The sequence below is a fragment of the Erinaceus europaeus genome, chromosome 13, assembly GCF_950295315.1.
Source record: "Erinaceus europaeus chromosome 13, mEriEur2.1, whole genome shotgun sequence".
Classification (NCBI taxonomy): Eukaryota; Metazoa; Chordata; class Mammalia; order Eulipotyphla; family Erinaceidae; genus Erinaceus; species Erinaceus europaeus.
In genome coordinates, this window is record NC_080174.1 from 28,859,016 (window position 1) to 28,885,089 (window position 26,074).

At 39.4% G+C, this 26,074-nt stretch overlaps 1 protein-coding gene across 1 annotated transcript; it reads left to right on the forward strand.

Annotated features, from left to right (window-relative positions):
• The first annotated feature begins 3,177 nt into the window (after nucleotides 1–3,177).
• LOC103124694 (zinc finger protein 709-like) lies at nucleotides 3,178–25,192 on the forward strand. Its single transcript, XM_060205476.1, has 5 exons — nucleotides 3,178–3,333; nucleotides 9,012–9,142; nucleotides 21,290–21,416; nucleotides 21,576–21,633; nucleotides 22,704–25,192. The coding sequence occupies exons 2-5, from the start codon at nucleotides 9,038–9,040 to the stop codon at nucleotides 24,364–24,366; spliced, it is 1,953 nt and encodes a 650-aa protein (XP_060061459.1). The 5' UTR covers nucleotides 3,178–3,333; nucleotides 9,012–9,037; the 3' UTR covers nucleotides 24,367–25,192.
• The last annotated feature ends 882 nt before the right edge of the window (nucleotides 25,193–26,074 follow it).

The window sequence follows — 26,074 nt, forward strand, 5'->3', positions numbered from 1 at the left end:
AGTTAACCTATATTTAAGAATGGGAGAGCTGTAGTTGTTACCTATGGGCGTGGCAATGGGGACACCAACCTTTGGTGAATAGTGACGAAAAAGATGTAAATAGAGGCCAGAGGGTTGCTTACTGAACACACGTTACAATGTGCAAAGACCTGAGTTTGAGCCCCTAGCCCCACCTGCAGAGGGACTGTGGTGAAGCAGGATTGCAGGTGTCTCTTTGACTCTCTTGCTCTCTATCTTCCCCTTTCCTCTCAATTTCTGGCTGTCTCTATCCAATAAATAAATAAATACAATAACAATTAAAATAAGTAGATACATTTAAAAAAATATATCACAAGTAAAGTTCCATAATATAATCTTTTTGATTGATTTAACATAAAAACACTATAGTCCAGACTCTCATGCCTGAGGCTCCAAAGTTCTAGGTTCAATCCCCTGTACCACCATAAGCCAGAGCTGAGCAGTGCTCAGGTTAAAAAAAACAAAAACAAACAAACAAACAAAAAAACAGTATAGTCACCACTAATTAAAGACAACTGTGCTAGATTAAGTTCCTTCGTACTAAAGATTCCATTTTACTCCACAACAGATATGTGTTTTTTTAATATGATTTTTTAAAGATTTTATTTATTTTATTAATGAGAAAGATAGAGAGAGGGAAAGAGCCAGAAATTACTCTGGTACATGTGCTGCCAGGGATTGAACTCCGGACCTCATGCTTGAGACTCTAGTTCCTTAATCACTGCGTCACCTCCCGGACCACATAAATTTTCTTTAAAAAAAAATTTTTTTTTATTTATTCATGAAGATAAAAGGAGAGAGAAAGAGAAAGAACCAGACACCAGACATCACTCTGATACATGTACTGCCAGGGATTGAACTCTGTAGGGCTCTTCTGTTTTTTTTTTTTTTTAAATATTTATTTATTTATCCCCTTTTGTTGCCCTTGTTTTATTGTTGTAGTTCTTATGGTTGTTGCTACTGATGTCATTGTTGGATAGGACAGAGAGAAATGGAGAGAGGAGGGGCAGACAGAGAGATGGAGAGAAAGATAGACACCTGTAGATCTGCTTCATCACCTGTGAAGGAATTCCCCTAGAGGTGGGGAGCCAGGGGCTTGAACTGGGATCCTTCCATGGTCCTTGCACCTTGCGCCATGTGCGTTTAACCCGCTGTACCACTGCCTGACTCTCAGGGATTGAACTCTGAACCTCATGCTTGAGAATCCAATGCATATCCACTGCGCCACTGCCTGGACCACGAACTTATGTGTTTTTCATAAGCTGTTTCACTCATTAGATCATCTAGCTATTTTTATTATTTAATTAATTAATTTATTATTATTTATTTTTTACCAGAGCAATGCTCAGCTCTGGCTTATGACGGTGTGGGGGAGCCTAGGATCTCGGAGCCTCAGGCATGAGAGTCTTTTTACATAATCATCATGCTATCTACCCCAACCCCAAATATTCCATTTTAATTTTTTCTTAGAATCTTTTATTTAAAAACCCTGGTGAAGCAGGGCTGCATGTGTCTCTCTGTCATTCTTCCTCTCTATCTCCTCCTTCCCTTTCCATTTCTCTCTGTCCCTATGCAATAATAAAAATAAATAAATATTTTTTAAAAATCTTTTATTTATTACTGGGTAGAGAAAGGAATTGAGAGGGGGAGATAGAGAGGGAAAGAGGCTGAGAGACACCAGGAGCCCTGTTTCATCACTCATGAAGCTTTCCCCCTACAGGTGGGGACCAGGATCATCTAGTTCTGAAGGATCACTCACTGACATGTTGATCAGTCACCCATAATTATGACAAGATTTGTTGATGAGTCCAGGATTTCTGCAAGAATTTCAGTAATTTTAATTCCTTCTCCTGACAGAGGAGAGTACAGGTCACTAGCACCTCTTACTAATTCCAAAGCAGCAAATCCACCTCATTTGTCCAAGTTGTGAGAAGATGGAATTCTCCAAATTTAGACTAGTCCATTAAAGTAGAGAAAGTGTCTTAGAAATTAGATAAGATGAAATACACTAATGCACTAATTGTTTCAGCTCCGCACCAGGCAGATACAAATGTTTATCTTGAAACTGCATACCATATAATCCCTGCTTCCTCAGCTATATGTTAACCTGTCCATTTGGCTTCTGTAAACACTGCTTGCTTCCTCCCTAGAAAACAAGAATGGAATGTTCTCTTTGAGACTTTTACCCCAAAGATAGATTAGCAAGGACATGCAGACTCCTCCAATCATGCAGACACCCCCTGCACTTTTCTCTTTTAAAGGAGGGTGAATTTTAAGCCTGGTTATCTCAGAGCAAGGGAAGCAGACTTGGTACCGGCCTGGGATCCCTCAGCTGAGGTTTGTCTTTGTCTCTGTCTTTGTCTTTTGGTGTTGTCTCTTTGTAAGTATGTGGACTGGCCTTATTTTCACTCTTTTAAAATTAAGAATAAATTCCTTATACTTCACTTATATACTGGAGTCATGTCAGTTTGTGTGGGTTCCGATCAGAAGTGCTCTTACAAAGTTTATTCCAACTTCATGCAGAATATAGGAAACAACATCTCCCAAAAGCCTGGGCAAAACAGCCGATTTCCACTGTTCCATTTTCTATGGTTAGCCATCCATATTAGTCTGTGAACTTACTCAATGATAGCAAAACGGGACCCATGCTCAGTATCCAGAGGGTACTGCCATGTACCCCTCTCCCCTGCCTCAGGGCTGTGGAGAGCATTGTGCATCAGAGGTCAAGGCTGCAGGGAACAACAGAATGCATCCTGTACACCTGTGCATCAAAAAGCATGGTGATGGCAGGGCCTGGGGTCTCTGGACTGTGGCCCAAATACCCTAGTGTGTGTTGGGTGGGGACAGTGCAGGAGCTAGCCAGCTTGAAGTGGACGCTGGGAGTAAGTCTAAATTCTTAGTTGCTGGTGCTTCTTGAGTGACACTCAAGCTCGGTTTCTTGCTTGGCTAGTTCCCCAGTCACACCATCTCTGGAAAGCCAATTGGACAGAGTTCCTGCCATTCAGAAATCTCTGGTTTTGATCTGCTGTTAGTTTGGGGGCGTGCTTCTGTGTTGGGCGGATCTGAGTATTATCCAATCAAGAGAGGAGGTGTGTTGGCGACATGTGCTCCATCCAATTATATTTTAAGCTATTGGAAGTGGACACCTCCTTTCCCATCTGGGCTGGTAGTGGTTAAAGAAGACAAGCCAGGAAGTGAAGCACACTAATGACCCCACTCCTGGGGTTCTCACTTATTTCTCAGCTAACCCTTGCTTTCTTGTGATTTGGATTTGGAGAGGAGTCTTCAGGGAGCCCAGAGCCTGTACAGCCAATGGTGAGTGCAGTTCACCTGAACCGAGATGGGAAGAGCTGCACCGGAGAGCTGCTGCGATGATGTGGGAGGCAGCCATGTGGCCAGGGCGCTCCTCCCCCAGTCATTCCGCCATGTCCACATTGCAGCTGGGCTGCAGCCCCCTTGACCGTTACCTCCTGATCCATCGCAAGGGTCCCCGATTCAGTGTGCTCCTTGGGCAGGGAGTGGGAAACACCATTCAGGTTCCAAAACTTTTCTCTGCCTGGCTGAAGCTGCAGAGTCACTCGTCCAGGTTGTAGTGGGAGAACAAGAGGAAGAAGACAGAGGTCCCACCATAAAGTTCCGCTGGTGTTATAAGCTGATTTTTACATGAGGAATCACCAGAGAATCAGTCATGTTTCAGGGAGGCAAGCACTTACTGAGATAAATCCGAGAGAGAGAGAGAAGAGGCAAATACACGATTCAGACATATATACTCCCAAGAAAAAGAGAGGGGGCGGGTTTTGAAATATCTGGCCTTCTAACTTTTGTTGTGGATTCAGGGAATATTGAAGTGGAATTCCAAGCCATTGTCTCAGGTGTGCACATCTGCATGTCTTACTTATTTAATTTCATTTTTGTCAAAACACTGATCAGCTCTGGCTGATGGTGGTAGTGGTGACTGAACCTAGGATTTTGGAGCCTCAGGCATTAGGAGTCTTTTACATAACCATTACGCTATCTACCCTCTGTCAGGAACTGCTTTTTTTTTTTTCCCCCTCCAGGGTTATTGCTGGGGCTGGGTGACTGCACTATCAATCCACTGCTCCTGAAGGACATTGTTCCCATTTTTGTTGCTCTTGTAGTTATTATTGTCATAGCTGTTGTTGTTGTATAGGATAGAGAGAGAGAGGGAGAGGGAGAGGGAGAGGGATAGAGAGAAGACACCAGAATATCTGCTTCACTGCCTGTGATGCGACCCCCTGCAGATGTAGAACTGAGGCCTGGAATGGGGATCCTTTTCAGGTGCTTGCACTTTGTGCCATGTGCGCTTAACCAGCTGCACTACTGTCCTGGTCCCCCCCCCCCCCCCCACACACACACACTGCTTTTTATGCAATAACGGTAGGGTGAAAGAAGAGATACGGGGTTGGTTATGCAAAAACACTCTTATGCCACAGGTTCCAAAGTTCCAGGTTCGATCCACAACACCACCATAAGCCAGAGCTGAGCAGTGCTCTAGGGGGAGTCAGGGACTTTGTTTCATTAGAATGAAAATGGCAAGAAATCATTTGAGATTTGTTCTCTTTCCCAACAATGTCCCTGGGGTTGTCAGCACTCTATAAATGGGCTTGTTGGAAGCAGTAACCAAAAAAAAATTTTTTTTAATTTAGTGAATTTTAATATATAGGTAAGATTCAATTATCCTTAATACTCAGTGGTTTCTGTGGTCACTAAGACTTGAAAAGTAATGCTTGTTTCACTAATTTATTTTATTATTGCTCAGCTCTGGTATGTGTTGTGAGGAACGAACCTGGGACTTTGAGCCTCAGGCAAAGTGTCTGCATAAACATTATATTCTAGTTACCCACCTGTTTTTTATTTTATTATTATTATTTATTTATTTTACAAGAGTACAGTTCAGTTCTGGCTTATGGTGGTGTGGGGGACTAAACCTGGGATTTGAGCCTCAGGCACAATATTCTCTTTGCCTGACCATGATGCTATTTACCCCCATCCAGGAAATAATGTCACTCAGCCTAAATTTCCCTTTAGGATTAGACACGAAATTTTCAGAAAAATCATTGATCACTTTATTTTTTTAATATTTATTTATTCCCTTTTGTTGCCCTTGTTTTTATTGTTATTGTTGTTATTGATGTCATTGTTTCACAATTTACCGACAGAATAGGACAGAGAGAAATTGAGAAAGGAGGGGAAAACAGAGGGGGAGAGAAAGATAGACACCTTCAGACCTGCTTCACCATCTGTGAAGCAACTCCCTTGCAGTTGGTGAGCTGGGGGCTTGAACCGGGATCTTTATGCCGGTCCTTGCACTTTGCACCACTTGCACTTAACCCGCTGTGCTACCGCCTGACTTCCTGATCACTTTATTATATGTTTTTCTCAACAAGATCATTCTAGATTATCGTTTTTGATTGACTGTTTGGTTTTAATATGTATGCATGTGCATATTCATGTGCAGTTCAGAGTTGGATAAACCAATCTATATTAATTTGTTAGTAACTTGACAGTGTTTTGCAAAATTGCCACCAGAGTAATTGCCACCGATAGTACCTATCCACTGCACTTGGCAACCTTTTTTTTTTTTTGGGGGGGTGGCTGTCCTTGAGAACTATAGGGGTTATCATGTGGAAGACAACAAAATTGATGTAGACTGTGGTGATTTATAAAGATAGGTGTTTATAAATCACTGTACACCCAAAATCTTAGACTTTTGTGAAATACCATTAAATCACTAATAAAGAAATTGAAAGAAGCTACACAGAGACAAGCTATTTGTAGAGATTACCTTTTGTTAGTGACTGCAAATCAAAGGTTCTCCTTTCATTGGGTGTCTGCATAATACTCACTTTGTCTCAGAAAGATGTGGACAACAGAAGTTGCTCAGCATCATTGTCTGTCTGAGGTTCATTATCTATCATTGGATTGAATAGGCTGCACCCAGAACATAGCAGGGAGCTGTCACAATGACTATGTTGATATAAATATGCCCATAGTAAAGACTGCAAACAGTTAGCATGTAGGGAGGGGACTCTCAGGAAGTGAAGTCACTTCCTTGGCCATAGTCCCCAGTAGAATTTGCAACACCTGTAACCTGGCAATCACTACATAGATATAGTATATGGCATAAAATATGTTCTCCTGGATCTGGTGGTGGCGCACCTGGTCAAGTGCTCACACTGCAGTGCACAAGGCCCCAGGTTCAAGCCCCTGATCCCCACTTGCAGGAGAAAAGCTTCATGAGTGGTGAAGCAGTGCTGCAGATGTCTCTGTCTCTCCTTCCTCTCTCAAGTTTCTGTCTCTATCCAATAATAAATAAATAAAAGAATTTAAAACATAGTTTGAAAAATATGTTCTGACATATTCCAATTTATAGGGGCTCTTTCCTGTGGGAACCTCAGTGACAGAAGCTTTCAGATGCTGTGCATGTTGTCTTAATCTAGTCATTTGTCACCACATTCCAGTAAGTCTGCTAAGATAAACAAAATGTTTGCAAGGTGAACAAGTGGCTCAAGTAAGTTAGACCATTTCAGGTTAGGCTGCCTTGTGGTGCTCCACACCCCAGTCTCTTCAGTGTGGAGATAAAAGAGAAATCATGGAAGAGATGTCCTGGGCAAGCTCAAGTTGCTGGGCTATTGATAACCTGGTGATTCTGTCATCACTCACCAAAACATCCCAGAGGCCTCGGAATGGGGTCATTGAAGTGTCCCTTATCTGTCCAAGTGGCCCATAGTCATTGCTGTCCTCTTCTCCATCCTTCCTGGAGATCTCTGTAGCCATGGTGTGCATGGATCTGCTGGGCCCTGTCTTTACAGATGATTAACGAAAGATCAGACAGGAGCTCATCAACTAGGTCCCCTGCTCCATCTGCCAACAGAGTGGTCATGTGTCCTCCATCATCGACACAGTCAGATATTATTGCAAGTGGGGATTCAAAGTCAAATAGTCGTAAGACTCTGCAGGCTCTAACTTTATACCTAAGAAGTTTCATGTCTCTCTTAACTTGTTTGAGTTCCATGTTTAGTGTCAGAATAACCTAAAACTTCTTTGTTTTTGCAGTTTTACCAGAGCACTGCTCCATTCTCAGTTCTGATGCTGGGGATTAAACTTTAGACCAGCATGCCTCTGGTGTGAACATCTTTTGTATAAATCACTGTGCTAGGGCCAGATTGAGCACATATGTTTCATTTTGGAAAAAGCTAGTAAATCTATTGTAAGTATATTCCAAGGGGCCCATGACTTTGCTAATTTTTGCCTGAGCCTGTCAGCTAACATGCAGGTAGGCTAAAGGTATTGACTGTCTGGGGAGATGCTGTCAGAGTTGGAAAAAGAACTAGAGCCATTTATTGAAGAGACCCTCTTTCCTTCACGTAATACTTTGAGTTCCCTTATCAAAAATTAGGTGTCCTTGTTGTGGTCCGGGAGCTGGCACAGTGATAAACCTTTGTACTCTCAAGCATGAGGTCCCAAGTTCGATCCCCAGTAGCACATGTACCAGAGTGATGTCTGGTTCTTTCTCTCTTCCTATCTTTCTCATACTTAATAAATAAAATCTGTTAAAAAAAAAAATCCCTAACAGTCAGTCTTTAGATTAGATTAGACTGGCTACGGAAGAAGGGCAAATGCTAGAAGAAGAAGAAGACTATTCCAGATTGGCCACACAACCTTCCCCCTTCCTAAACAAAGCAAAAACACACAACCACAGGAAACAACTATCAGTTAAATTCAGTAGGTATAACGGAGATAGGAAAATGATAAATTAGACCAAGCAAAACCAAAGGACATTATTCTCACAGCCCCTGGCAGAGGCAGAGATTGGTCAGGTATTCAGCCTCTCAGATTGAGCTCGAGCTTCTGACAAAAAAAAAAAAGTCTTTCTTGGGAGAAGAACCCCTTCGCTGAATTGCTCCCACGGAGCTAGGTATTTTGATAAAGAAATTATCTTTTTTAAAATATTTATTTATTTATTTATTCCCTTATGTTGCCCTTGTTTTATTCTGGTAGCTATTATTGATGTTCTTGTTGGATAGGACAGAGAGAAATGGAGAGAAGAGGGGAAGACAGAGGGGTAGAGAAAGATAGACACCTTCAGACCTACTTCACAACCTGTGAAGTGGATAAAGTAATTATCCTTAGTGTTCTCTTGTCTGTAGCTGGTTCCCTTACTCCTCTGGTGTGGGCGATGGTCTTGGTGTGCAGTGGGAAAGACTCAACTCACAGTCCATGGGACAACTCCATTTTCCTTTGTCCTTTTCACCTTCGTTTGCCAACCTAAGTGTGAGTTATAGGGCTCTTCCTTGGTTCCTTAGAGCTCTCCTACATGCTTTCTTTGCCACTGGCCTGGAAATCCTACCCTCACCTGAAATTCCCAAGTTTAAAGCAGCCTCATTGCAGAGCTCATGCCAGGTGTTGTCTTCAAGCTGCCATCTTGCTCCATCCACCCCACTCCCCCCATATCAATGAGCAGTATTTAGGTGAGACTTGAATTAAATAAGAAAACTAGCAGACGTTTTACTAGTTATTTTAATATATTTTGTTTATTTACCCTTCTTGATGTCCTTTTTTTTTTTTTTACTGTTGTTATTGATGTTGTCACTGTTAGAAAAGACAGAGAGGAAGGGAAGACTGTGAGGGGGAGAGAAAGATAGACACCTGCAGATCTGCTTCACCACCTATGAAGCGACTTCCCTGCAGGTGAGGTGAAGGGGGCTCCAACTGGGATCCTTACACTGGTCCTTGAGCTTCATGCCATGTGTGCTTAAACTGTTGCGTTACCACCAGACTCTCATTTCACTAAATTTTTGTGGGTGTTTTTGTTGAAGAAAAATTAAAGGGTTGGAAATAGATGTCAGTAGAATTTGTGGGCTTTGTGATGGTCCTAATAGGCAGGATAACTCACTAAATGTTTCCATAATCTCCTCTTTTAACATTGAACAGCTAGCTACCTTTTATTCATTACAATATCTTCCATCTAGGGGCCGTACTGTCCAGTGAAGAGGCTATGCTGCTAGATTTAAACAGAGTCTCAAGCTATTGCTGTGGTTTATCTTCCATTTTCTGGCCTGAAAGACATTCAGGGAAAGAGGAAGAGATGGCCACTTCTTGGGTAAGTGACTTGCCCACATCAGAGTCTGTTTTTTTTTCCTCTTGAATAAGTTGTATTTTAATGGATACATGTTTTATTTACTGTTTGTGTTTTGCCTATCATATTTATTTCTGTATCTCTATCTCTTTCTCTCTCTTTCTGCCAGGGCACTGCTCATCCCTGGATTATGGTGGGTCAGGAAATAGATCCTGGAACCTGAGAGCCTCAGGCAGAAACTTTATGTTATCTCCCCCACCCTTGTATTTCTCTTTTCACTTACTCCATTTTTTTAATATTTAATTTTTAATTATAAAATGAAAACGTTGACAAGACCATAGGATAAGAGGGGTACAATCCCACCAGGAGAATGCCATATCCCATCCCCTTCCCTATAGCTTTTCTGTATTCTTTACCCTCTGGGAGTATGGACCCAGGTTCATTATGGGGTACAGAAGGTGGAAGGTTTGACTTCTGTAATTGCTTCCCCACCAACCATGGGCATTGACAGTTCGATCCATACTCCCAGCCTGTCTCAATATTTCCCTAGTGGGGCAGAGCTCTGTGGAAGCAGGATTCTTTAACTTAATTTTTTTTTTAATTTATTGTAATGAAGGAGTGAGAGGGAGAGGGACTGACCAGAGTACTGCTCAACTCTGGCTCATCTTGATGCTGGGGATTAAAAGCCTCAAGTATGGGCGTATTTTGCATAACCACTATATTATCTCCCCAACTTCTTACTCTTAAAACTCTTCTTTTCCAATTAGTATTATCACTGGTTCTCAGTGTCATCACTGTTTAATGTCATGATTTTATATATATATATGTATATATATATATATATATATATATATAGAGAGAGAGAGAGAGAGAGAGAGAGGTATAAATAGATAAGAGAAATGGGACTAGAGGTGAGACACATATGATTGTGAGACTTCCCTCTATAGTTGTTGGAGAGATGCGTCTTGCACCCATCTGGGATCTCACAGGTGATCATTTGTAGTCTCTACTTGGTATGCCCCCAGAAAGACCCTGTGAAATAATTTTGGAATACTGAGAAATAAGTTGTATTGTAACTTTGTCATACCCAGATATTTAGATTCAAATGTATTATAGTTGTATGATAATTAAATAGAGACTTGTTGGTGTGGAAAAGAAAACCATGTATCATCTTTTTAAAAAAAATTAATTAATTATATTTATTCCCTTTTGTTGCCCTTGTTTTATTCTTGTAGTAATTATTGTTGTTATTGATGTCATTGTTGTTGGATAAGACAGAGAGAAATGAAGAGAGGAGGGGGAGAGAAAGAGAGACACCTGCAGACCAGCTTCACTGCCTGTGAAGGGACTCTTCCTGCAAGGGGGGAAGCCAGTGTCTTGAAAGAACCAGATATCACTCTGGTACATCTGCTGCTAGGGTACTGAACTCAGGACCTCATGCTTAAGAGTCCAACAATTCACCCACTGAGCTAACTCCTAGACCACATAAACTATGCACCATCTTGGCATTAGCCATTTTCATGTTGAGATATATTTTCATCACTATTGCTAGTGGTACACAATTTCTGCGTAAATTTATTTCTACTATCCCCCTCTAACTTTTATCACAGCTATATGTACAAAAGGAGTTCAGGATCTAATAGTTGAAATTTTCTCCTATGTATCTAAGAGAAGTGTCTTACCAGAAAATTGATTGGTCAACTAATTTAGTCAGTAAGTCTCTACATTCCTTTGTAAGCGCCCCTGTGGTGGCAGAATCATGTGTTTTTTTCCCCTTATTGGGCCACCACCTGACCTCCAATTTATTTCATTTTAAAATGTTTTATTCGTGGTCCGGAGGTGGCGCAGTGGCTGAGGCTTTGGACTCTCAAGCATGAGGTCTCAAGTTTGGTCTCTGGCAACACATGTACCAGAGTGATGGCTGGTTCTTTCTCTGCTTCTATCTCTCTCATGAATAAATAAATAAATACATTCTTTTTCAAAAAATGTTTTTATTCCTTTTTCAAGATTTAACTAATTTCTGAAAGGAAGTGACACCATAAATCTCCTCAGTTCTAGAATTAGAAGATACTTGGAAATTACCCTATTGTCCTTGGGACATCAGATCTGAAAGTCTGGTGTGTCTTCTCACCATATCCAGTACTATTCCTTAAAAGAAAATAAAGGTTCATTTGTTGTATTACATATGAGAAGTCATTTCATATGACACTAATAAAGGGAGAGAAAAAGATAAATTGAGAGAGAACCCATAACACAATTTTAGGACATACTGGGAATCTAACAAGGAAGCTTAGGTGCTCAAATCTAATGATCTACAATTTGAGGCGATTCCCTGTCCTGGTTTTATTCATTTAAAAAAAAACAAAAATATTTATTCTAATATTATTATTATTGATTTTACCAGGGCACTGTTCATCTCTGGCTTATATCGGTGCAGGGAGATTTGACAGAGCCTCAGGCATGATTGATTGTTTGCATAGCCAATATGCTATCTACCCCCTCCCTCTAATATATTTTTTAGCTCTATTTATTTTACCAGAGCACTGCTCAGCTCTGGCTTATGGTGGTGCACGGGACTGAACCTGGGACTTTGGAGCCTCAGGCATGAGAGCCTCTTTGCATAACTATTATGCTATCTACCCCTGGCCTAATATTATTTTAAACTGGTGTTTTAAAGTTGTTTTTTTTTAACTATCTTTATTTTTTTGATATAGACAGTCAGAAATAGAGAGGGAAGGGGTGATAGATAAGATATAGACAAAAAGACACCTGGTAGCCCTATTTCACCAGTCACAAAGCTTTCTGCCTGCTGGTTGGGTCTGGGGGCTCAAAGCTGGGTCCTGGAACACTGTAACATGTGTTCAACCAGATGTGCCACCACACAACCCCTCAGGTTAAAAATTTTTTTAATTATCTGTAATTATTTATTGCGCAGAGACAGCCAGAAATTCAGAAGGTAGAGGTGACATAGAGCAAGACAGACAGACATCTACAACAATGCTTCACCACTTGCAAAGCTTTCCCCCTGAAGCTGAGGTCTGGGGGCTTGAACCCGGGTCCTTGTGCATTATAACATGTGCATTCAACCAGGTGCACCACCACCTATCCCCAAAAGAAGAAATTTTACAGGTGATTGTGTGTTTCTGCAATGTCTCTCCTATTTCCTTGGCCTCCATATTTCTCTCTGCCTCTCTCCCCTTCTATGTAAAAAGAGAAATATACTTTGTCATCTCCCTCAGGTGGTGCTGAAAATTGAAGGCTGTTTTTACAGCTAGCAATGCTCTCCTCACTCCAGTCCTGGCAGGCTGTAAATAACTCACTGCATTGTATAAGAAAGTGGATTTTTGGAGACAACATCCTTTTCATGCACAAGGCTTTTTTGCTTGAGGCTCTAATGTCCACCATTACAGGGATGCAGAGGCTACATAGGCTCCTGTGCTGAATATGGGCCCCAGATCAAACTGCAAACTGGTGTGGTTTACAGTTAACAATATTTACATTCTTTCCCATATTTGGGAGCTAATCTGTTCCCTTAGCCAGCTTTGTATTCCTTTTTCTATCCTTTTTATTCTTTATTCCATCCCATAAACTAAGAGTTGAGCTAATCTGTATTTCATTAATAATAACAATCTATTAAAATAAAATGTTCCACAAACAGCAAAATAACTCACTCAGATAGTTTTTATTTATTTATTTCCCCTTTTGTTGCCCTTCTTGTTTTTGATTGTTGTTGTTGTTTTTGATGCCCTCATTGTTGGATAGGACAGAGAGGGATGGAGAGAGGAGGGGAAGACAAAGGGGAATGAGAAAGATAGACACCTGCAAACCTGCTTCACCGCCTGTGTATCGACTCCCCTTCAGGTGGGGAGCCGGGGGCTCAAACAGGGATCCTAACCCTGGTCCTTGCACTTTGCACCATGTGGGCTTATCCCTCTGTGCTACCACCGACTCCCTCACACAGATAGATTTAACTCTTAGCAGTTTAGTATACAGTCTTCATTTGAGACAGAGCCCCACCACACGACAGGCAGTTCAGTGTTGGACTATCTTTCTGTCTTTTTCATCCTGAAAAATATACAGGAATAAAGCCCCACTGATGAACCATAGAAAGTAAAAATAAATTAATTTGTTCACTGGTGGATCTCCAAGACCTAAATCTGTTCTGCTTGAGCCTGTTTATTCAGCCTCCCAAGTGGAGTTAACTCCCTCCTCCTCTTAAGAGACATAAAACCATGTCACTGTCACAGACTTTCCACAATGGTTCCCTCCTCCCCATAGCATCTTTCTGTATCTATAAATTATATTTTGCTTCCTACTATAGAGAGAAACAGAGGAGGATGTAGATTACTGGATAACAGTTCTTCTTCTAGTCCTCCTCTTCGTTTTTCTGCCACCAGGGTTATTTTGTGAGCTCAGTGTGAGAAGTTTGAATCCACTGCTGCAGAAAGCAACTTTTTCTTTCTATTTTATTTGATAAGAAACACCTGCAGGCCTGTTTCACTGCTCATGAAGTGTCCCCCCGCTCAGGAGGGAAGCAGGCCTCAAACTTTGGTCCTGTTTCATGGTGATATTTACACTTAACCAGGTACACCGCTGCCCTGCACCTGATACTTATTTTGTTTCTATAACATTCTAGCATTTTTAACTATTTTTTTGGACACTGACCCTACACAGAGAAGCCTAATGTGGAATGATCATTCTAAATTGTCGGGGTGCATCTCAGGAGAGAGAGGAGACCAGGAACTCATGGTGGAGCGGGAACGCAAATCTTTATCCACATGGGACCCCAGAGTTGGGTGCAGGCACAGCAGGTTTAAGCCACGTGTAGCTACCAAAATGGCCACCTCCCACTATGCTCACCTGCCCTTCTCCAGGTCGGGAATCTGAAGAGAAAGAGAGCAAAACCAGAACAGCAGCAGTCTTTATAGGGTAAAAACCAGAAGTGGCAAGTCAGGAACAGGGTTGGCTAGGAAAGGAGGTGGATAATACAAGGCACTCTTGGAAGGTAGAAAGCTTCCATAGCAATGGTTACTAGGGTTTTAGCTGGTGAAGGGCAATACCCTGAGGGGGTAATATGGTGGCACAGGAGTCATTTTAAAACAAGGCAGAAGACTGATATGTAAATAATAATACTTACATGGAAATATGGTGGTTTCTGGGCCCTGCCAGTGTTCAACCACATCTTTACAATATCACAACACTAAATAGTATAATTTCTTTTTTTTTTTTTTTCTATTTTACTTCTAGAGGTTTTTTTTTTTAATTTCTTTATTTGGGAATTAATGTTTTACATTTAACAGTAAATGCAATAGTTTGTACATGATTAGCTTTCCCAATTTTCCATATAACAATACAACCCCCATTGCATCCTCTGTTATCCTTTTTATACCTGTATTCTCCCACCCCACCCCCACCCCAGAGTCTTTTACTTTGGTGCAATATGCCAATTCCAGTTCAGATTTTACTTGTGTTTTCTATTCTGATTTCAACTATTTCAACTTCTGCCTGAGAGTGAGATCATCCCATATTCATCCTTCTGTTTCTGACTTATTTCACTTAACATGAATTTGTCACACTCCATCCAAGATCTGGTGAAAACAATGAACTCACCCTTTTTAATAGCTGAGTAGTATTCCATTGTGTATATATACCACAACTTGCTCAGCCACTCATCTGCTGTTGGAACCTGGGTTGCTTCCAGGTTTTGGCTATTACAAATTGTGCTGCTAAGAACATATGTGTACACAGATCTTTTTGGATAGATTTGTTGAGTTCATTAGGATATATTTTCAGGAGAGGAATTGCAGGATCATAGGGAAGGTCCATTTCTAGCCATCTGAGAGTTCTCCAGACTGTTCTACAGAGAGGGTGGACCAACTGACGTTCCCACCATCAGTGCAGGAGGGTTCCTTTGACTCCAACATTTGCTGCTACTACCTTTGCTGATGTATGACGTTCTCATAGGAGTGAAGTGGTATCTCATTGCTGTATTTATTTGCATTTCTCTGACAATCAAGGTCTTGGATCATTTTTTCATGTGTTTCTCAGCATTTTGGATCTCTTCTGTGTTGAATATTGTGTGCATGTCCTCCCCCAATTTTTGGTTGGGGTTGTTTTCTTTTGTTGAGTTTGGCAAGCTGTTTATTTATTTTGGATATTAGCCTCTTGTCTGATGTATGGCATGTAAAGATCTCTGTGAGCGGTCTCTTGGTTTGGGTACTGGTTTCTTTCGCTGTGCAGAAGCTTTTTAACTTCCAACACTATGTTGAATAGTAATGGTGATAGTGGGCAACCCTGTCTAGTACCTGATCTGAGGGGAAATGCTTCCAGTTTTTCACCATTGAGTATGATGTTGGCTGTAGGCTTGCTATATATAGACTTCACCATCTTCAAAAAATTTCCATCTATTCCCATTTTTGTAGCATTTTGATCATAAGGGGATGTTGTATTTTGTCAAAGGCTTTCTCTGCATCTATTGATATGACCATGTGGTTTTTGGTCTTGCTTTTGTTGATGTGGTGGATCACATTGATTGATTTACGTATATTAAACCAATGTTGCATGCCTTGGCTAAAATCCCACTTGGTCATGATGAACAATCTTTTTTTTTTTTATTGAATAACTTTTGCTGTTGTTTTTGCTATAACCAGTAATAAATCCTGAACATTACTAATATGTAGTGTTTGATTATACTCAGCTTATTGGTAAAACTAATTAAATGAGTGGGAGGAAACAGAAGATTATAGAATATTCAGGTTAGCTTTAATGAGAAAGCAATGCTTTTTTTTTTTTTTTGCTTGTTTTTGTTTATTTGTTTTTACAGAGTTTCTAGTTTCACTGACTCCACTGTGCTTCCATTTTCCTTTTTTTTTTTTTTTCAGAAATTTTCATCTTTATTTGGGAAAACTGAAAACATTCACATGTTGGGCCAAGGGAGAGGCAAGAGAGGCAGAAAGGGCAGAGAGAGAGTAGAGTAGAGCCCATACTCACATGATGACTCGGACAGAGGGCAAGCCACGCCCACAGGTCAAGCTTTTACCAGCTAAACCTCGCCTCCACCTTTCCAAGTCACACCTATCACCACTCCCATTATCTGGGCGGTGCTCTCCAGGTACCTCCAATCCCTCAGCTAATTCTACACTTTTTTTAAAAAAATAATTTATTTCTTTATTGGGGAATTAATGCTTTACATTCAACAGTAATGAACAAACTTTTTAATACGCTACTGTATCTGGCTGGCTAGAATTTTGTTCAATATTTTAGCATCTATGTTCATCAGAGATACTGGTCTGTAGTTTTCTTTTTTGGTTGTGTCCCTGTCTGCTTTTGGTATCAAAGTGATGTTGGCTTCTTAGAAGCTGGAAGGGAGTATTCCAGTGTCTTCAATCTTCTGGAAGACTTTGAAAAGTAGAGGTGTTAGTTCTTCTTTGAAGGTTTTGTAGAATTCATTTGTAAAACCATCTGGTCAGGACATTTATTCTTGGGAAGGTTTTTGATAACTGTTTCAATTTCATTAGCTGTGATGGGCCTGTTCATGTTAAATAGTTCCTCTTTACTTAATTGTGGAAGTTAGTAGGTATCTAGGAAATCGTTCATTTCTTCCAGGTTCTCAAGCTTGGTGGCATATAATTGTTCATAGAAGTCTCACATGACATACTGAATTTCTGCAGTGTCTGTTGTGTTATCTCCTTTTTCATTTACGATTCGATTTATGTGGGTGTTCTCCCTTTTTTGTTTTGTGAATCTGGCTAAAGGTTTGTCAGTTTTGTTCACTGTTTCAAAGAACCAACATTTACTTTTTCTCATCTTTTCTGTTGTGTTCTTATTTTTAATGTTATTGATTTCTGCCCTAACTTCAGTGATTTATGTCCTTCTAGTTGCTTTAGGGTTCCTTTGTTTTTCCTCTCTAGGTCTTTAAGATGTGCAATCAGGTTATTTGTGTTTTGTCTTTTTTCCTAGATCAGACGAGATTGGGCATGTTCAGGGTGGTATGGCCGTAGACTTTTTTCCTAATCTGTGCTTTATGGCTATGAACTTCCCTCTCAGTACTGCCTTAGCTGTGCCCCAAATATTTTGATAGCTTGTGTCTTCATTTTCATTGAACTCTTTAAACATTTTGATTGCTTCCTTCATTTCTTCTTTGACCTAGTAGTTGTTAAGGACTGTACTGTTGAGCTTCCATATTTTGGGACTGTTACTAATCTTTTGTTGATTAAGTGTTAGTTTAATTCCACTGTGGTCTGAGAAGATACTTGGGATGATTTCAATGCTCTTGAATATGCTGATGCTGTCTTTGTGGCCTAACATATGGTCATGACCCATGTGGACTTGAGTAGAATGTGTATTCCAGTTTCTTGGGATGAATGACTCTGAAAATGTCCAATAGTTCTAGTTTATCTATATCTGCATTTAGCTTCCTCGTGTCTTCATTGATTTTCTGCCTGGATGATCTGTCAAGTTGAGAGAGTGGAGTGTTGAAGTTCCCTACTATGATGGTGTTGCTGTTAATATATTGCTATAGTTCTTTCACTAGATATTTGATGTATTTAGATGGCTACTTATTGGGTGCATACATGTTAATAATTGTTAAGTCCTCTTGATTGATTGATCATCTGAGCATTAAATTGTGTCCATTGCTATCTTTATTTTTTTAATGTTCATTTAATTATTTTCCCTTTTATTGCCCTTGTTGTTTTTTATTGTTCTTATAGTTATTATTCTTGTTGTTACTGATGTCGTTGTTGGATAGGACAGAGAGAAATGGAGAGAGGAGGGGAAGACAGAGAGGGTGAGAGAAAGATAGACACCTGCAGACCTGTTTCACCGCTTGTGAAGTGATTCCCTTGCAGGTGGGGAGCAAGGGGCTTGAACCGGGATCCTTATGCCTGTCCTTGGGCTTCACGCCACATGCACTTAACCTGCTGCATTACCACCCAACTCCCCCATCCCTATCTTTTCAATTTTATTGATTTTAACTTCTATCATGTCACATATGAGAATAGCTGTTCCTGCCCTTTTTTGTAGGCCATTGGCTTGTATGATAGTTATCCATCCTTTCACTTTCAGTCAGTGTTTGTCTTGTTGTGTTAGGTGAGTTTTTTGTAGACAGCATATTCTTGGGTTGTGTTTTCTGATCCATCTTCCTACTCTGTGCCTTTTCATAGATGAATTCAGGCCATTGCATTTATTGATATCAGAGATTGAAGATACTTTAACACCATTCTTGTAGACTTTTTGACTGTTCTAACAGATGGCCTATTTATGGTGGTCTAATTGTATATATATATACCTTTCAGAACTTTTTTCATGGCAGGCTTGGTGATAGTTGATTCCTTCAACGGTTGCTTGTCTGAGAAGGTTTTCATGCCTCTATTGACAGTCTAGCAGGATATAGTACTCTTGTTTGAAAGTCTTTCTCATTGAGCACTCAATAGATTTCTCTTCTGGCCTGTAGTGTTTGTGTGGAGAAGTCTGCTGCTACTCTTAGGGGTTTTCCTCTGTAGGTGACTCTCTTTGTTTTTCTCTTGCAGCCTTCAGGATCCTTTCTTTATCCTTATTCGTTTTCTTTTTAATATGATGTGTCTTGCTGTCTTTAAGTCTGGATTAATTCTGTTTGGGATCCTCTGTGCTTCTTGAACCATTATGTGTTTGATGTTGTCTAGACTAGATAAGTTCTCAGTTATTATATCCTGAAGAATGCTTTCTTCCTCTCCCTCTCTTTCTTCCTCTGGTAAGCCAATATTGTGTATATATTATCTCTTTTGAAGTCATCCATAGGTGTTCGTTGTTGTTTTCAGTATCTCTTAATCTCTTTTTGAGATCTCTTACTTCTTTTTTAGAAGTCTCTAATTTGTCCTCGATCTTGCTAATTCTATGTTCATCCTCATTAATTCTATTCTCTCTCCCCTCTACTATTTTTTGGAGTTCATCTATTTTATTACCCTGTTCTGATACAGCTAGTTCAGCTAGTTGTGTTCTTAACTCAGCTATTTCAGCTTTCAGTCTCTCTAATAACCTTGAGATAATTAGTGTTTTCTTCCAGAGTCTCATTTGTTATTTCTGCATTTCTGATGACAATTCTTTCCAACTCTTTACTCTCTCCTGTGATTATTTACTAAACTAGTGTTTGGATGTTGACCTCATTATTTTCTGCTTCACCCTTTGTGGGGCTATTTGCTGGGCTCTTGTCCTGGTTCATTTTTCCAATATTTCTTGTTGGTTTAACAACATTTTATATAGTATGTTACAAGGTTGCTCTCTCAGTACTTTTCAAATTACTGATCACTCTTGCCTGGATTGACTTGTGTCTAAGTGAGGTAATTAAAGGGTTCACAATTGTGGAAATTGACAGTTGTTTCAATATTATTTTAATCCCTGAGTTGGAGCACAGTGGTTTAAAAGCCTCTTTTGTGCTTTTTCTACCCTGTTGGCTATGGTAGCCTGAGGGCTTTTAAACTATAAGTAGGCTTCTTAGCTTAATCCTTAATCTTAGCTTAAACTCCTGACCAAGAGATAAAGCAGGCTGTGGCAGAGATAATCCAGTGGGTATGCAAAGAGACTCTCACAGCCCCACTGCTAGGCTACCGAGGTATAGATCTTCTCCTGAGTTTCCTGGTTAGTTCACTCTCCTCTGGTGTCAACACAGGACCAATATCGTGTCTGTCCTCCCACCCCCATCCCCCACCACCACTACCGGTGCTGCTCCAGATTCTGAGGGCAGTAGCAATGGAGACTGACAGTTGCATTGGTGAGTCTTAGGGGAGTCCTGCCCTCCCTTAGCCATCTTTTTGTTGGTGAAACAGACTGGAGGTAATGTCTCAACTGGAAAACTGCCGGACTGTTACTAGCCATTTAATCTCTCCCTATAGTCCTCTCTGTCCACAAGCCACACATGTTTGCACTCACTGGTGATTTGGTGGGTTCCTGAAGTCTTTGTAGTCCTGTCTTGTTGCAGTCCCAGATGGTCTCCTTTGATATTCCTAGTTAACCTGGGAGAGGAGAGGATAGAAACACAGTTGCTGCTGCTCCGTAGCACCCCCTTCTGTAAACCCTAAGTAGTATAATTTTTATGCTTTCATAATGCTGTTAATTTTATAAAGAGCTATATGTGGCTAGAGATGTTTCATTTCTAACAAGCTTTTAATTTTATAAAGAGCTATGTGTGGCTAGAGATGTTTCATTTCTAACAAGCTTATCATAAAATCACTATGTGTTATTTTTTATCCTATCTTTTTTTTTAATGACTGTGGCTTTATTATGAATTCATTAAGCCCAGTGGCCATTTTCTTTCTTATTTGTATTTTTGAGTTTTATGTAGGTGAATATAATTTAATATGGAAAGTGAGGTAGAAAGTGAAGTACAGATATCTCTTATCTCTTTGTGTGTCGTTGGAAATTATTTATATATAATAAAATAAAATTAATGTTTATTTTATTGTTATTTTTAAAAATATTTTATTTATTTATTCATGAGAGGGATAGGAGAGAAAGAACCAGACATCACTCTGGTACATGTGCTGCCGGGGATTGAACTCAGGACCTCATGCTTGAGAGTTCAATGCCTTATCCACTGTGCCACCTTCCGGACCACTGTTTATTTTATTTTAATGAGAAGAACTGAAGATACTAAGGAGACACACCAGACTTGAGTCCCCAGGTCTATAGGTTCAAATCCCATTACCTTGAACTTCACCTTCCCTATCAAATTCTCTTTACCTATATAAACTTTATATTATAAATAAGGAAGACAATATCCAAAACTGCTCCACCACTTGTGAAGAATGCCTCACCTCCTGCATATGAGGACTAGGACACTGAATCTCAGCCCTTTTGTATGGCAATGTGAATACCCTATCAGTTTTACTCTTACACAGCCACTAAGGTTTTATTGTTTACTCATTAGAAAACTATAGGGGGGGAATAGTGAGAATAGGGATATCTCTCTGTCACATGAGATGGCAGAGATTTTACTCAGGGCCTCCTGAAAGAGTGTCCAGTGTTCTAATTAATGTACCAACTTCTAGACCATGATTAAGAGGTATTTGATTTTTAAGTCCCCAAAGACATGGTTGCAGATGAGACAATCATTCACAGGATTCCTAAAGTAGAGACTGAATGGCTAATCTGCTGTCACTCACATTTTCTCACATAAACACATTGCACATATTTTAGGGCTCAGTGACCTTTGAAGATGTAACTTTGAAATTCACTCAAGAGGAGTGGGCACTATTAAATCCTTCAGAGAAGAAACTCTACAGAGATGTGATGTGTGAAAACTTGAGGAACATTCTTTCAATAGGTAACTCTAATCGCCTTAATTTTTCAAGTAGAAGACAAATCGCTTTTCATCAATGTAGAAATGGAGACACTATTAAGTGAGAAAGGTTTGCTTGTGATTCATGATCAAATTCAATCTATTTGTATAACTTCTAATACTTTTTATATTTTGTAATTTTAGGAAAAATACAAAAACATTCCACCAAAGAGCAGCATAACTTGCATGGGAGTAAACAAAGGTGAGAGTTACATTTACAGTAAAGCGTGATATACCACTCAGAAAGCTATTGTTTTCAAAAATTTTGTCATTGTGTAAATTACTGAGATCTAGTGTCTGCATGGTTTCCCTGTATAAGTAGACTCATGGGTTCTTAATTGTGTGCTCTCTTCTGACTTAACAATTGCATAGCACACCTTTTAATACATTTATTAAGTAAATGAAATTTAAAATTGATGCCACAAATAGATTAATGAGTAGGTTATAGAAGACTAGGACAACTGACTAAGATATGATGTATGTGATGTACATGGCTGAACTTCCTATCTGGGTCACTGGCAACAAAAGTACTATCATGATGTTCTACATCATCTGTCTTTTCTCCACTTTATAGGAAAATCTTTCTCACATGTAAGAAGGAAATGGAAAGTTTAAAAAGGGGGCAGAGATACTTAGTATTTATAAAATAGTATACTTGGTAACAATAAGAATATCTTCAATGTATGAATATCTATATTTTTATGTTACTTAGAGGTAGTCCTTCTAGAAAAGATCAGTATTTTCAGTGAAAAATTTCAACACAAAGCCAAAACATGCTATTTACAATAGTAGTTCAATTAATACATAAAAAATACCTGTAAAGATATCATTAGTTTTGGCATAATAAATTTAGATGAAAGCATTCAGTTTTTACTAAGTTTTATTTTATTTATTTATTTATTGGATAGAGACAGCCAGAAATCAAGTGGAAGGGGGAGGGAGAGAGACAGAGAGACTCCTGCATTTCTCCATCACCACTCGAAAGCTTTCCTACTGCAGGTTGGGACCGGGGGTTTGATCCTAGGTCCTTGTGCATTGTAGCATGTGTGCTCAGCTAGGTGTGCTACTGCCCAGCCCCTTTGACCAAGTTTTTTAAGTTGAGATCTTTTTTTAATTTTGAATATCTGTGATTTCTTTGGTATATGTTTTTAGTCAAATCTATTGTTAGTGTCTGATTTTGTGGCTTATGTAAAATAATGTCCTGCATTTTGATAATAGGATCAGTTACAGTTTTATTCATTAAAATATCATTAATTGTTCATTATTTTACAGTAATACAACAGTGAACATCTCTGAGGGCAAAGATAGTCAGAATGGTAGAAAATCTCAAGGATGTGGAGTATACAACAAATTATTTACTTATTCTATTCATCTTCAACAACATGAAGGAATTCACAGTGGAAGGAAACCCTATCAATGTAAACTGTGTAGTAAAACATTCATTTCTTCCAGTCATCTTCGGACACATGAAAGAATTCATACTGGAGAGAAGCCCTATCAATGTAAGCTATGTAGTAAGACATTCAGTTCTTCCAGTTATCTTCAGATACATGAAAGAATTCACAGTGGGGAGAAACCCTATCAGTGTAAACAATGTAGTAAAACATTCTGTCGTTCCAGTAGTCTTTGGACACATGAAACAATTCACAGTGGTGAGAAACCCTATGAATGTAAAGTATGTAGTAAAACATTCAGTTTTTCCAGTAGTCTTCGGACACATGAAAGAATTCACAGTGGAGAGAAACCCTATGAATGTAAACTGTGTAGTAAAACATTCAGTTTTTCAAGTACTCTTAAGAAACATGAAAAAATTCACAGTGGAGAGAAACCCTATGAATGTAAACTATGTAGTAAAACATTCCGGCGATCCTGTCATCTTTGGCAACATGAAAGAATTCACAGTGGAGAGAAACCCTATGAATGTAAACTATGTGGTAAAGCATTCAGACAATCTAGTATACTTAGATTACATGAAAGAACTCACAGTGGAGAGAAACCCTATGAATGTAAACAATGTAGTAAAACATTCAGACAATCTGGTACACTCAGATTTCATGAAAGAATTCACAGTGGAGAGAAACCCTATGAATGTAAACAATGTAGTAAAACATTCAGTTCTTCAAGTTATCTTTGGGCACATGAAAGAATTCACAGTGAAAAGAAACCATTTGAGTGTAAAGCATGTAGTAAAAAATTCAGTTTTTCAAATAGTCTTCGAATACATGAAAGAACTCACAGTGGAGAGAAACCCTATGAATGTAAAGTCTGTAGTAAAACATTCCTTTGTTCCAGTAATCTTCGAACACATGAAAGAATTCACAGTGGAGAGAAACCCTATAAATGTAAACTATGTAGTAAAACATTTAGTTTTTCCAGTAGTCTTCGGACACATGAAAGATTTCACAGTGGAGAGAAACCTTATGAATGTAAACAATGTAGTAAAACATTCAGTCAATCTAGTCATCTTCATATACATGAAAGACTTCACAGTGGAGAGAAACCCTATGAATGTAAGTTGTGTAGTAAAGCATTCAGTCTTTCCACTAGTCTTCGAGAACATGAACGAACTCACAGTGGTGAGAAACCCTATAAATGTAAACTATGTAGTAAAACATTCCGGCGATCCTGTCATCTTAGGCAACATGAACAAACTCACAGTGGAGAGAAACCCTATCAATGTAAGCTATGTAGTAAAACATTCAGTTCTTCCAGTAGTGTTCGGACACATGAAAGAATTCACAGTGGAGAGAAACCCTATCAATGTAAACTATGTAGTAAAACATTCAGTTCTTCCAGTAGTCTTTGGACACATGAAAGAATTCACAGTGGAGAGAAACCCTATGAATGTAAACAATGTGGTAAAGCATTCAGTCGGTCTAGTAGTCTTTGGGCACATGAAAGAACTCATAGAAGGAGAGAAACCCTATTAATGTAAACAATGCTTTAAGACATTTAGTTGTTCCAGTAACCTTCGGTCACATGAAAGAATTATCAATGGAGAGAAACCTTATTAGTGTAAAGTATGTAGTGAAACATTCAGTTTTTCAAGTAAACATGAAAAAATTCACAGTGTATAGAAACCCTATGAATGTAAACAATGTGGTAAACATTCATGGTTTCTAGATCTTTCCAGTTACATGAAAGAACTCACAGTGGAGCAAAAGAAACTTCATGAATGTAGACAATGTAGTCAAACATTTATTTAAGATACTTTTTTTTTTTTGGAGACTTGAAAGATATCACAGTGGAGAGAAACTCCATGAAAGTAAGCAGCAAAACATTGGTTCAGGCCAGTCATCTTTGTCAACATGAAATAACTCACAAAGGAGAGAAATTTGATAAATGTAAGCAGTGTTGAAAACATTCCGGTATTCTGGTCCTCTTTGTAGACATGAATGTGTTCACAGTGAAGCAAAACCCTATGAAAGTAATAAAGCTTTAGATGTTCACTAATTTTCAAACACATGAAATATTTGCAATGGAAATCAATCTTTTGAGCATAAGTTGTGTACTAAGCACTAGAGAGAGGGATGTAACCTGAGACATGATGCAGAGACTAGTGGTTCAATATAATAGATCTCAGGAGTGATCTTCTGCACTACATGGGAAGGAGTTATGTTCTGTATTATTGTCTCTCTATCTCTCCATCTTGTGTTAATATATAAGTAAATATGTCTAAATAATTGTAAGGATAACAGTTCCATGATATATAATTGAACCCATACCTCTGAATATTCAATAAATGTAAGGAATATGAATAAGTACTTGATTCTTTATCTTAAATCCTAAAACATGCAAAAATACACCATCCCACCCCTGCCCCATTGGATCAGCAGAGTCAGGGAGGATCATTATCACCTATTCAATGCAATTCTCAAACACTCCACCCAGGGGAGCGGTGTGTTATGTTCATGTGCACAGTATGTACTAGCCAGCTGTAAGATACCATGAAACAAGGTGAAGGACAAAGCCTGGAAGGTAGTACAGTAAAGTCCTGGGCTCAGACAGGTGGTGTTGGTGTACTGTGGGGGTGCCTCTTCACAGGCTTGTACTCTCTGGGTTGGAGAGAACCTGACTGGAGGCAGCCTGGGCTGCTACTCAGTGATGTGAGGGAGATCACTCAGGAACAGATTCATGGTCGTGAGACAGTTCAATTCTTTATTGATTAGGAAGTGGCAAGTTGGAAATGGAAATGGATAGGAAAGGGGCGGAGAAAGGCAAAAGAGGCTGGAAAGGTAGGAACTTCCTTAGCAACTGGTTTTACCTGGTGGGATTAATAATACCCTGGAGGCAGGGAGGGTCTTAGGTAGAAAGTAGCTCAAAAGAATGGAATGGGTGGGGATCTATCAGCAAAACAATGGTTATGTAGATAATAAGTCTGATAAGAAAAGAGGATGGATGTCCCCTCAAGTCAAGCTCTGCCAAGCTCTACCACATCCTCACAATTTGGTTGGTTCAATTTTTGTAAATATTAAAGAGATTTAATGTAGTTAAGGCTTTTGCTGGCTCGATATTGGGGTGGGGTATGTTCCTTTTTCTTTATTTAATTGTGCCTTAAGGGTTTGATGGGCCCTGTCGGCAATGCCTTGTCCCTGTGGATCATAGGGAATGCCTGTAGTATGAATATTATTCCAGAGGGAACA

Coding starts and splice junctions, on each gene's coding strand:
- LOC103124694 (XM_060205476.1), top strand. CDS start 9,038: ATGCTGCTAGATTTAAACAGAGTCTCAAGCTATTGCTGTGGTTTATCT. Junction 21,417..21,575: donor GAGGAACATTCTTTCAATAG/GTAACTCTAATC, acceptor TTGTAATTTTAG/GAAAAATACAAAAACATTCC. Junction 21,634..22,703: donor TTGCATGGGAGTAAACAAAG/GTGAGAGTTACA, acceptor ATTATTTTACAG/TAATACAACAGTGAACATCT.